Source organism: Plasmodium gaboni, chromosome 8 (genome assembly GCF_001602025.1).
Source record: "Plasmodium gaboni strain SY75 chromosome 8, whole genome shotgun sequence".
Taxonomy (NCBI): Eukaryota; Apicomplexa; class Aconoidasida; order Haemosporida; family Plasmodiidae; genus Plasmodium; species Plasmodium gaboni.
Window position 1 is genome coordinate 688814 of NC_031488.1, and position 13538 is coordinate 702351.

At 16.7% G+C, this 13538-nt stretch overlaps 3 protein-coding genes across 3 annotated transcripts; all 3 read right to left on the reverse strand.

The window, feature by feature from the left end:
* Window positions 1-360: 360 nt before the first annotated feature.
* Window positions 361-1509, reverse strand: PGSY75_0819600 (hypothetical protein; the record flags this gene model as incomplete). The annotated part of the gene is made up of 2 exons (XM_018785321.1): window positions 361-949; window positions 1070-1509. The coding sequence occupies 2 exons, from the start codon at window positions 1507-1509 to the stop codon at window positions 361-363; spliced, it is 1029 nt and encodes a 342-aa protein (XP_018642288.1).
* Window positions 1510-3552: 2043 nt separating this feature from the next.
* PGSY75_0819700 (hypothetical protein) lies at window positions 3553-5454 on the reverse strand (the record flags this gene model as incomplete). Its single annotated transcript, XM_018785322.1, has 1 exon — window positions 3553-5454. One exon carries the CDS (start codon window positions 5452-5454, stop codon window positions 3553-3555), a length of 1902 nt encoding a protein of 633 aa, XP_018642289.1.
* A 1370-nt stretch (window positions 5455-6824) lies between these two features.
* On the reverse strand, window positions 6825-13270 carry PGSY75_0819800 (hypothetical protein; the record flags this gene model as incomplete). Its single annotated transcript, XM_018785323.1, has 17 exons — window positions 6825-6965; window positions 7134-7552; window positions 7620-8751; window positions 8944-9999; window positions 10177-10342; window positions 10546-10672; window positions 10767-10901; window positions 11067-11144; window positions 11266-11356; window positions 11483-11550; window positions 11637-11682; window positions 11785-11856; window positions 11952-12031; window positions 12139-12441; window positions 12680-12772; window positions 13042-13096; window positions 13223-13270. 17 exons carry the CDS (start codon window positions 13268-13270, stop codon window positions 6825-6827), a joined length of 4110 nt encoding a protein of 1369 aa, XP_018642290.1.
* Window positions 13271-13538: the final 268 nt, after the last annotated feature.

Consider the following 13538-nt stretch of genomic DNA (forward strand, 5'->3'; position numbering starts at 1 on the left):
CACTTCGAAAAAAAAATAAAATAAAATAAATATAACACACACATATATATATATATATATATATATATATATATATATATAATGTTATTATTATGACATTGTAAAAGGAATGGTTCTATTTGCCCAAAAAAAAAAAAAAAAAAAAACAGAAATATATAAATATATAAATATATATATTATAATAATATATCCAAATTATATTTATTTATACTTAACATTTGCTCATATGGATTTATTTTTATTAATAACATCACATGTTAATTTGGAATTATAAAAATAAATATTTATGATTAAGATACTTATTTATTATATTTAATTTTTTTATTTTTTGGACATGAGTAATAATATCGTAATTAAATTTTATTTGACATTTCTTGTTTGTCTATTTTGTGGTGGATATTTATTTGATTGTGCTTTACTACTAACTACACGTTTATTCATGACTTTTCCCATTGGAATATTATTTTGTACATTATTATTTTTAATATTATTATTTGGTACATTATTATTTTTTACATTATTATTTGGTACATTATTATTTTGTACATTATTATTTTGTACATTATTATTTGGTACATTATTATTTTGTACATTTTCATTATTTACATTATCATTATTTATATTTTCATTATTTATATTTTCATTATTTACATTTTCATTATTTATATTTTCATTATTTATATTTTCATTATTTACATTTTCATTATTTACATTTTCATTATTTACATTTCCATTTTGTTGTGTGTCTTCTTTTCCTTCCTCCGTTTTTTTATTATCATCTACTTTTTCTTCATCTTCATCAGTTTCTTCTTTTTTTTCTTTGTAAATATAACAGAGAGGTACGAAATAATCTATACGACAATTATCTACTAATTCGGACTCTTTAAGAGTTAAGAAATTATTTAGGGGTGCTCCTTTATATAATAGGACAATATTTTCAACTGGAATTCTATAAATGAAAAATATATATGTAAATAAATAAATATATATATATATATATATATATATATATATATATAATATATATATTTATATATATGTATGTGCTAATATTTCCTTTTATTCATACGATATTGATTCATCCGTGAGGTTATAAATTCTTTGTTTTAGAACCCTAACTTCACATGTGTCAATAATTTTAATTTTAATATTTTGTCTAAAACAAAAAGACCAGAAAGGAATACATCGACTTGTTCCTGATCCACATGATTGTAAAGTACGAACATTAATTGTTATTAATTTTGATAAGTATAATTCTAACTTTATAGTTTTTCTATTCGATTTATTATATGTTGATAATTTCTCATTTAGTTTACATTCTACTCTAGCAAAATATAACACTAAATCTGTAGAACTATAAGTATATTTTTTTAGTACTTTTATTTTTTCAATAATCTCACTTATTAAAGTATTGTTACTAATATCAGTCAACTGATAAGATGTCGTCTCTTTATTTACAAAGTCGTTTATGGTTAGCAAAATATCATTAGCACCTGTAGTTACATACATTATTATATAAAATAAATTACAAAAAAATAAAAATAAAAAAATAAAAAAAATAAAAAATATATATAAAATATATATATATATATATATATATAACACCACAATTAATATATTAATATATTAAATATTTTTAACTTTAAATAACAAAATTCACACCAACATATGTATATATTAAATATATACAAAAATTATTTTTACATATTCACATACAAATCAAAATAGAAATATTCAAATAACAAACGGTTATGAAAATTAGCTTATCAAAATCGCATATTTTGACAAAAAAAAAAAATATACATATATATATATAAAATAAATAAAAACAAATAATAAACACACGGATTTTTTTTTTTTTTTTTTTTGTTTTTTTATAAGGTTAAATTATATGTTACATATTTTTAATACTTTAATTATTTCTATATATTAGTTTTTCTTTAGTGCATTTAATTATGAAAAGAACGTATTAAATAATTAGAAGATATACATACCAACCAGTATATTATTATATAACTATTAATATATATATATATAAATATATTGTTAACTACAACCGCACTTTAATATTCACATACACACAATGTTATCGAAGTAATATACATTTATATAAATATAAATGGATAAGCAAACATAGATAAATAAATACATACATAAATACACATATATATATATGTGTATATATTCTTTTGAACGTGAAATTAAAAAAAAAACAAAAAAGAAATATTTGGTTTCCCCCTTTTTTGTAACTTAACATAACATGTAGTTATAAACTATAATAAAAAAAAAATATTTTTTTTTTCACTTTTTGTCTTTTTTAATTATGTAAATATAAATATAAATATATATATATATATGTATTTTTTTTTTATTTTTTATTTTTTTTCTTTTATAACGCAATATATACTCCACACGTTATGCAATATCCCACATATGACATTCATGTAAAAAAAAAAAAAAAAAGATGAGAACAACTATAAGGAGGAAAAAAAAATTATTATTTTTAATATAATGGGATATAAAAATAATATATTATAAAATAAAATTTATGAATTTTGTTATTTCATTTAATATTAAAATAAATAAATATATATATATATATATAAATATGTATTATATATCTGTGTAATTATATATACATAATTTTGTTATAAATACATAGATACATATAAATATTATATATATGCGTAATATTTTAAATATATATATATATATATATATATATAATAATATATATTTTTCTTAAATATATATTTTCTAAATTTTTAGTTTTAATATTTTTTTAATTAAAAATATTTATTTAAAATATTTCATTTTTTAAATAAAGTTCATTTGGATAAAATGACAAATGGGAAAAAAAAAAAAAAAAAATAATAAATAAAAAAATAAAAATAAAATAAATAAATAATTAAACAATTAATCAAAATATAAAATATATAAATTATTAATAATATATTAAAAATTGCACAGACGTACAGTATAAATTATATATAAAATATGGCATTTATATAATATATATTAAATGAAAAAATAATATATATAATATTTTATCATGCATTAAATATATTTATATATATATATTATATATATATATATATATTTAAAACAGGTAGAAATTATTTATATATAATAAACTCTTTAAATATACCTTAACGGACTAGAAATATTTTATTTCAAGAAAAAAAAAAAAAAAAAATGAAATTATTAAATATATTAATTTTTTTAATATTATAATAATTAAGTATTGTACAACAAAAAAAAAAAAATTAAATAAATAAAAAATAAAAAAAAAAATATGCATATATATATATATAATTTCTTGGCACAATTTTTTATTTTGTGTATGATACCACTTTATATATATGTTTTTATAAAAAATGAAAAAGGAAATTTTAAAAATATAACTAAAAATCATGAACATAAAAAAAAAAAATAATAAATAAAACAAAATGAATAAATAATATATATATATATAATATGTACAGAAAAAAAAAGTACACTGCACATGTATATATATATATATATATATATATTTTTTTTTTTAATACTTTTTTAGTGACCACATCTTTGTGTAGACCTATTATAATATAATATAGATTTTTTTAAGGAATTAATATGATAACCATAAAACTCATATAATTCCGAGTTGGATAGAACCCATGGTTGTATTCCATTTTGTTCAAAAGGATGCACGACTTTATATAAGAATAGAAAGGAACTAATATATTCCCAAAAAAAATTGAAAGGTTTTAATTTATTAATTTTTTTTTTTTTATGATAATTTTTTTGATAAAAGAAATGAAATATTTCAATAAGATAATCATATAAACTAAGTCTTAATGATATGACTATATCAACATTAGTAGAATGAAATAGATTATGAATATTATGATTAAATATATCTTGGTATATTGGTTTTACATACATAGGTATATTTTTATTTATTAACTCTTTGATATTTTGTATACATTTTTCGTCTTGTGTAATAACATTATTAAATAATTTATGTATAATATTTATGGTTATATTTTTCTTATCATTAGTTTTTAATTTTTCTTTATTGTCCATTTCTTTTTCTATATATTTTGAATGAAAAGAAAAAGGTGATTTTAATATATTCCAGATATAATATATATTTCTTGTTATATTATTATATGAATAAATCCTTAACTTATCCTTTGACAATCTTTTTAATAATATATTTTTTGATAACCTAAAATATAAACAATTAATTTTTAATAATAATATGTTTTTTAATTCATATAAAAAATAACATACATAAAAAAATATGTTATGCACATTTTTTATATTTTTAATATTATCTGTGTATTTATTATTATACGTTCTATCTAATTCATATATTTTTTCTATTACTGATTCTATGTTTTTATATGAAAAATTTAACATATCATTTATTAATACACCTTCTGATAGCATATTTCCTTTTTCATTTACAATTCGGATCAAACGTTTGTGCGATTCATCTTTATTTAAAAATTTGAGATGAAGAGAAAATTTATTATAAGTATAATAGGTGGTATTATCATTACCTTTGTGATTATCTTCATAATAACATTTTTTATTATTATTCTTATTATTATTATTATTAGTAGTAGTAGTAGTATTTATTTTATCTTTGCTTTTCCTTTTTGTGTAACATAATTCTGAACTATATATATCTTGAGAAGGACTATTATCTGGGACATAAAATTTTGTTATAATAAATTCATCTGTATGATCATAACAATGAAAAGATTTATTTGTATCAAAAATATGGTTATTATAATTACAATAAAAATGATTATTCTTATTACATTTATCACTGCAACTAAGAAAGTTACTATTATTTTTATTATTATTATTATTTTTATTATTATTTATGGTATTCTCTTTTATAACACTTTTCATATAGAAATTTCTTTCATATAGATATCTAAACAAATCATAATAAAATAGATAATTAAAAAAACGATCAGATACATATATGGTTACATTCTCAACTTTAAATTCATACAAATATATTAATATATTGACAAAATAATTTATAAGTTTTTTCCTATTCAATATTATTAAATCATTTATTTTAAATATTATATATATGTGTTTAGGTACTTTGCTAATATTTTTATGTATTTCAAAAATATTATCATGTTTTTCATTTTTTCTAAAAAGACAATTATAAAATATATTACATATTTTATTCTTTAAAAGTTGAAAGTTTATATTACTTTTATTTTTTAATTTATTCAAATTTATATCGTTCACATTACTACATTTGATAATTTGTATAATACTATATTTACATATTAGTTGTAATTTTATAATATAACTCTTTAACTTATTAAACAAACAATATAAAGTTAGTAAAATCCATATTATTATATATATACATAATAAAATTACGTAGTTTATTACATTCTTTACTTTTTCTGCAGTCAAACAAAAATTCTTCATTTTTTTTTTTTTTTATAGTTCATTACAAAAAAAAAAAAAAAAAAAAAAAAAAAAAAAAAAAAAAAAAAAAAAAAAAAAAAAAAAAAAAAAAAAAAAAAAAAAAAAAAAAAAAAAAAAAAAAAAAAAAAAAAAAAAAAAAAAAAAAAAAAAAAAAAAAAAATATATTTTTAAAAAAATAATTTTTTTTTTTTTTTTTAAACCATTATATATATTTTGTATATGTAAATAATATAAAAGTTCTTTTGTTATTATAACATTTTCCATGTCTATCACACAATTTTTTTTTTTTTTTTTATTTCATAAACACATATTATATATATATATATATATATATTTCATTTTAAAAAAAAAAAACAAAATAATAATAAAAAACAGAATAGGAAATAAAATATATATTTTTAAAAATATGACTTTTTTTTTTTTTTTTAAACCATTATATATATTTTGTATATGTAAATAATATAAAAGTTCTTTTGTTATTATAACATTTTCCATGTCTATCACACAATTTTTTTTTTTTTTTTTTTTATTTCATAAACACATATTATATATATATATTATATATATTTCATTTTATAAAGATGCAAAAAATTTTCTTCTTTTCATTTTTCTCCAAGAAAAATAGAAACAGAGAAAATATCGAAAGGGTAACCACCCAAGTTATAAATATAATGGTATGATATGTAAATTTAAAATAAATAAATATAACCATAAATGAATAATACAATATATGTATATATATATATATATGCATTTATTTATTTATAAATTTTTTTTTTTTTTAATATATAATCTGGTTATATATATTTTGATATTATAATTATAAAAAGTCAATCAAAATATTAAACTTCACATATTAAATATTATATATGTGTATATTTTATATGCTTGCCCTTTTAGTATATTCATTTTTCTTATATTAAACTTGAACAAAAAAAAAAAAAAAAAAAAATAAATAAATAATAAATATATAAACAAATAAATAAAGAATCAGAATATAAGGTTGAACTTATTTCTCCTGTAAGTAATAATATTAGATTAAAATTATTTTTTGAAATGTTTATATAATTATATTTTTATTAGTCTTAAAAATTTATAGTTGATATAATGGGTTATGGATAGGAAAATGATATATACTAAAATATATATGTATACATAATTTTTTTTTTTTTTTTGCTAAGAAGCAAATTTTTTGTTCTGCTAAATTTATATCACGTAAGAAATATGTAACATGAAATAAAAGGATATATATAATAAATTTATTACAATATATATATATATATATATATATATATATGGTTAAATGTTCAGATATTATCTTCTATTCATAATTTATTATTATCATTTTCTTTTTTTAACAACAAATAATTCTAATTTTTTAAAAATGATAATAAATATTTTTCTTCCTTTTCATAACCATAATATTTGTATGTCTCCATCATATGAATAATAAGATCTTTTTTATACACTTTCATTTTCAAAAAATTATTTAAACTTTTATCAGCTTGTATCTGATAATAAGAAATAAAAAATATAGTATATGAAAAAATGAAATAGAAAAAAAAATAGATTAAAATAAAAATTAAAGTTTTCATATGAACATCACACATATATATATATATATATATATATATATATATATTTTTTTTTTTTTTTTTCTCATATTTTTCATGATTTACCTTCATATTTAAATGCAGGAATACTACTGTGAGATATGCCCACAATTTAATATTGAAAATATTTATCTCGTTTGCTTTATATAACATTTTATATGAATAGATAAAATTTTTTTTTTTAATCAAATAGTAATATGCTAAGTTAAGATAAGCATAACTTGTCTTATATATTTGTAAAGAATTTTTTATCATACTCTTACTTTCTGAATATTTATTTAAAGAAAAATATATTTTATTTAATTGTAGATATATTTTAACTCTCACATTATTATATTTACATAAATTTAAATACTTTTGCATATATTCTATACATTTTTTATAGTTTTTTAATTTATATAAACATTGTGAATAGATGTATAATATATCCACGTTGTTTAAGTGTTCGAATTTTTCTTCTATCAAATTAATACACTTGAGATAATCTAAGAACAAAATAAAAAAAAAAATATATACATTTATATATATATATATTTTATTATTAATGTTTACCTTTTATTGAGAAAAATATTCTTATAGTCAGATGATGAAATAAATGTGAGTCAATAGTTATGTCATTTAAAAGTTTTCTTCTATTTTCATATATGAACATAACAATATTAATAATATTATATTTTATACAATATATTATAAATAACAACATATATTTATCTTTTATTGGAATTTTATCTTCTGACGTTTCAATATATGTCAATAATAAATGGTCTGTGTGATAAGAAGATATTTCTGATTTTCTTTTTAGATTTTTTGGTGATGAAATTTCCTTACCTTTATGCTTTTTTCTTGAAATATTGGTATTGTCATACAAATTTATGTTACTGTTATTATTATTCTTATTATTGTTATATGTGTTTAAAGTTTGGTCATTTGGTGTATCTATTTTTTCATCGTTCATAAATATTTCTTCATTTTGTATATCCATTTTTTCATTATTCATAAATATTTCTTCATTTTGTATATCCATTTTTTCATTATTCATAAATATTTCTTCATTTTGTATATCCATTTTTTCATTATTCATAAATATTTCTTCATTTTGTATATCTTTCTTTTCATTATTTTCATCTTTTATTTTTTTTTTTGAACCTTTTTTCTTTTCCTTATGATCCTTTTCAATATCTTTTTTCTCTTTTTTTTTACTTTCTTTATTATTGGATTTTCTTGAATCACAACATTTTTCCTTTTCTTCTTCATATATGTTGGCATTTTTTTCTATGCATTCTTTTAATATATTTTTATTTTCATTTAAAAGTATACACATATTTATATAATAGTATATATAATTACGTTGAAAAAAATAACAAAGGCTTTTAATATATATACATATGTTCTCACATATGTTCAAATTATTGTCATGAAAAGTACTATATATATATAAATTATTTATATTTAAATGGTTTTCTTTTTCTTTTAACTTTGCTTCTATTACATTTTCTACATTAACGTCTACCCTATCATCTAATTTATCATCTAATTTGTCATCTAATTTGTCTTTTATTTTTGCTTCATTTTCTTTTCTTTTTTGTAAAATATTTATAATATAATTAGCTAATTTTAAACTCTCTTTATATTTATGTATGTTCAAATATAAAAGGCATAGAATGAACAGGCTCTCAATATTTTTCTAAAGAAATAAAAGATGAAAGAATAATTTTTTTATGAATTCAAAAATTGTACAAAATACTGAGAGAAAGAAATATATATAAATATATATATATATATAAATATATATATTTGTGAACATGAATATGTGAATACATTAATTATTTTTTATTTTTTATTTATTATTATTTATTTTTTTTTTTTTATATATTACACTGTTGGTTAGTTCTATATAGGTGCACAAACACGATATTGAAGTGTCTACAATATTGGTATTAATATATGTATCATAATAGTCGAAATTAACCTGACAATTATAATTATCATTATCATCATAGTAATTTTTTTCTTTATTCTCTTCATTTTCTTCTGTATATTTTAAAATTTGGCTTTGTTTATCATATTTAAGATTAATAGTGTTATTCTTTAATAATATAACTTTAGAATACATATAAATAATATCTGTAAACATAATTTTTATATTTTTATTTTCTTCCATATTAAAAACGGATAAGATATTTTCCTGCAAATTATTTCTTTTAAATATTTCTTCATCGTCTTTTCTCACATGTTTATGTAATATAATATCTTCAAAGTGTTCAATATAATCAAAAAGATAAGAATTGAAATTACTTCGATTATCAATACAAATATGTTTTATTAATGATGTTATATTATTTTCTTGACTATTAGAATATAAGTTTTTTTTTTTTTTTTCTTTTTTTTTATATATATAATTATCATTTATGGTATTATTATTATTATTATTATAACATGTATAATTATCTATTATATTAATAATATGATTATCACCTTTTTCTATAAATATGTCATTTATATTTTTTTCTTTTATATTACGTTCATATATATTATTTATCTTTTTATAAAGTATTAATATTATTGCTTCGATAAAAGGAATATTTCTTTTATATTTTAATAAATGTACATTTTCTATAATAATATTATATAAATAATATTCTAAATTATTTATGTTATTATATTTTTTTATATCATTTATTGATTCTTTATTTATATTATCTTCTTTTTCAAAATAATTATTTATTATGACATTAGATGATTCATACATAAAATTAAACAGATAGACAAAAATACAATTAATGTTTTCTTCTGAAATTAAATTTGATGTTTCTATTTTTTTTTCTTTATCTATAATATTCTCATTATCGCTAGATATATCCATGCAAACCTCATCACTTATATTAAAATGCTTATAAATTTTTTTATTAATTATATCATATGTAACTTTAATCTGAAATGTAAATGGATGGGGTTATATGAGATGTATAGCATAACATATTAGTATATATATATATATATAAGAGATTGAAAATGAGCATTACACTAAAAATATTATATATATATATATATATATATATATTTATTTATTTATATATTTATATTTATATGTGTGTGCCCATTTATTTACCATCACATCTTTCATATTATTATATAAATTTATGTACGTTGGGTTCTCCTTTAAGTTGTTTAGAAAGGAAAAATATTCTTTTGTTCTTTGATAAATTTTCATTTGTTGTTCTTTTCTTAATTGTTTTATTTGGTCGTTGATAAAATTTATGCCTTCCACAACTGATCTATATAATATTTGTATGCAATTAAAAATATGTATTTGTATATGTATTTTTATTTTTATTTGTGTGTTTCTACATATGCTTATATGTATATGTTATATAATATTGTGTCCTTCTATATGTCACAAAATTTTTATTTTATTTTAATATGAACAATTTATAGTATATTTATATGGCGGAAGTTATTTATTTTTTTATATTAGTACCGATTAAATAAATTACTGATATCCTCTTTTTGCTTTTTGTCATTTTCTATTTGTATTTCTTTTTTTAAATTTGGACGTATAGAATCAATTGGGAATGGACTTTCCAGCATTGTTCTTTGCAAGAAGGCTATCCAAAATATTACATTATATATATATATATATATATATGTGTAATAAATATAATTTTTTTTTTTTTTTATATATATTTTTTTTTTATATACGTTTATAAAATTGTATTGTTAGCTGTATATACGAATTTGAGAAAATATCTAAACATTGATTGCCACTTTGTTTTACATTTTTTATGTCCTTTTTTAAATCTTTTATATGATGCAGTTTGTACTTGGCATTAACGACTACATGTAAAGAAAAAAAAAAAAAATAAAATAATAATATAAAAATAAATATGGATAATATTTATATATACAATATAATTTTTTTAGATTCCTAATATATATATATATATATATATATATATATATATATATATATATATATTTATTTATTTATTTATTAATTACCTTTGTTTAATATTATATCAGATATATTAACCTCAAAGGTTGCACATAAAGAATCTACTATATTGGGGGTTACATTATCTAAAAAGAATATGTAAAGGGCGTTTTACTTTGAATGTATATTCATATGGTGTTATAAATATATACTCACATATATATATATATATATATATATATATATATATATATACATATATATTACCTTTTTGTTTTTTACTTTCATTTGAACAAATTATCCATCCATTTATGTTGAAGGATTCATAAAATAGATATTTGTAGATATATTCGATTTCCTAAGAAGAAAAAAAACAAACAGATATATGAGGCTACAAAAAATATTACTGAACATTTTATCTATGAGACATGCAAACACAAAAACATATATATATATGTATATATATTTTTTTTTTGTGTTTTACCTTTATATTTCTATATTTGTATATATTATCATTATTCCAAGTAATATTATATTTCTTGTTCTCCTTATCTATACATATATAATATGTGTTAAAGGTTAAAAAAAATATATATATATATATATATATATTTTATTTGTGTATTTAAAATTACAACCTTCTATAAGAATTCCATTGTTTAAGGAGATGTCTAATAATTTCATCTACAAATAAAATAATAAAAAAAAAAAACATAATAAAATAAGTTTCCATTTTGTATATTAATTTATATTAATTATTATTATGTTAATATTATTTGTGTGTACTTGAAAATTTAGGGAGTTTCTTTTTGTGACAATTTCTTCTATTGATGAAGATATATTATAGATCCCATCAATCTAAGGTTGAAAAATATAAATATATATATATATATATATATATATATATATATATATATATATATGTGGGCACATCATAATAATATCAATATAACCTTAACGTTCATAATATTATAATTAAGCCTATCGCAGTAATGTCCAACCAGTGAATTTATATTTAGGGTAATATTAAAATCTTTAATAAAAAAATATACACAAATAATATATATATATATATATTAATAAATAAATATATATATATAGATATATATATTTTTATTCATTTTATATATAAAATTTAACTTATGTCAATATCCTTTTTTATCGAATTTTCTAATATTTCGATTTCAATCTTGGTATTATTTTTATTCTTTTCCTTTTTCTTTTTATTTTTTCCTTCTTTTTCATTATCTTTTTTTTTTTTGTTCTTTTCATTATCGATATTTTTATTAACTACATTTTCTTTATGATCTTCATATTTATATGTTATTATAATATTCTTTGAGATTATTAACTGTTCATGCAAAAATGACAAAGCTTTGATATTCTCATATCCTATCAATACAAAATTATTATCATCACTTATATTGGTCTTTACTAAAATTTCTACTTTGATATATTTCTCTACAATGTCATTAATGCAGCTTTCTGAATTTTTTTTTAAAGGAAAAAAGTGAATTAAATAAATAAAATGGAAATAGTGGTATACAATTTATATGTTCTCACACATGTAAGTCACACAGACATACATATATATTTATATATATATATTAGTTCTCTTATAAAACGATACAAAAAATTATTTGATTATATATGTTGCTTCATATATATTATATCATTTTACCTTCATTTAATTGTATATAATTATTGGAAAAATTAATTTGTTTAAAATTATTTTGGTTTATGATATTAGATTCATATAGGTTATCATAAAAGTCTACAAAAAAAGGAAATATGAAGAAAAAGTAGATATAGTTTTTATATTTTATATGTATATCATAAATATTTAATCTTATATTTATAAAACATAAAGACACATAAAAATATATATATATGTATATTTATTTATGTATATATTTTTCTTTTTATTTTATATGTATATCATACATATTTAATCTTATATTTATAAAACATACAGACACATAAAAATATATATATATGTATATTTATTTATGTATATATTTTTCTTTTTATTTGGAAAGGTACCTACTATATTTATCTTGTAAGAAAAGGACGGGTCAGAAGAATTAAAATTTGTAACCTTTTTTGAAAATAAAAATCATAGAAAATAATCAGATATATGATAAAAATATTAAATAAATACCATTTGTTATTATATTGTTATTTAACTTTTTTTTTTTTTTTTTTTCTTTCTTTTCTTTATTACATAAAAAGACACAAAGAAAGGTCCTTCAGGCTTTTCTTTATATTCCATTCTTTTCTTTAATAGAAAGTAAAAAATATAATCTTCTTAAAAAATGGAGAAAGAGAAGGAAAAAGAAAAGAATAGCAAATACTTTATAACAAAATTGAATATATATATTATATATATGTGAACAACCTAAGATATATACTGATAAATATTTATTTATTAATAGTATTTTGTTTTTTATTTATTTTTTCGCTCATATATAATATTTTACATATATATTATCAAAAAAAATATACAAAATAAATATCAGAAAATAATTGTAATATACTTT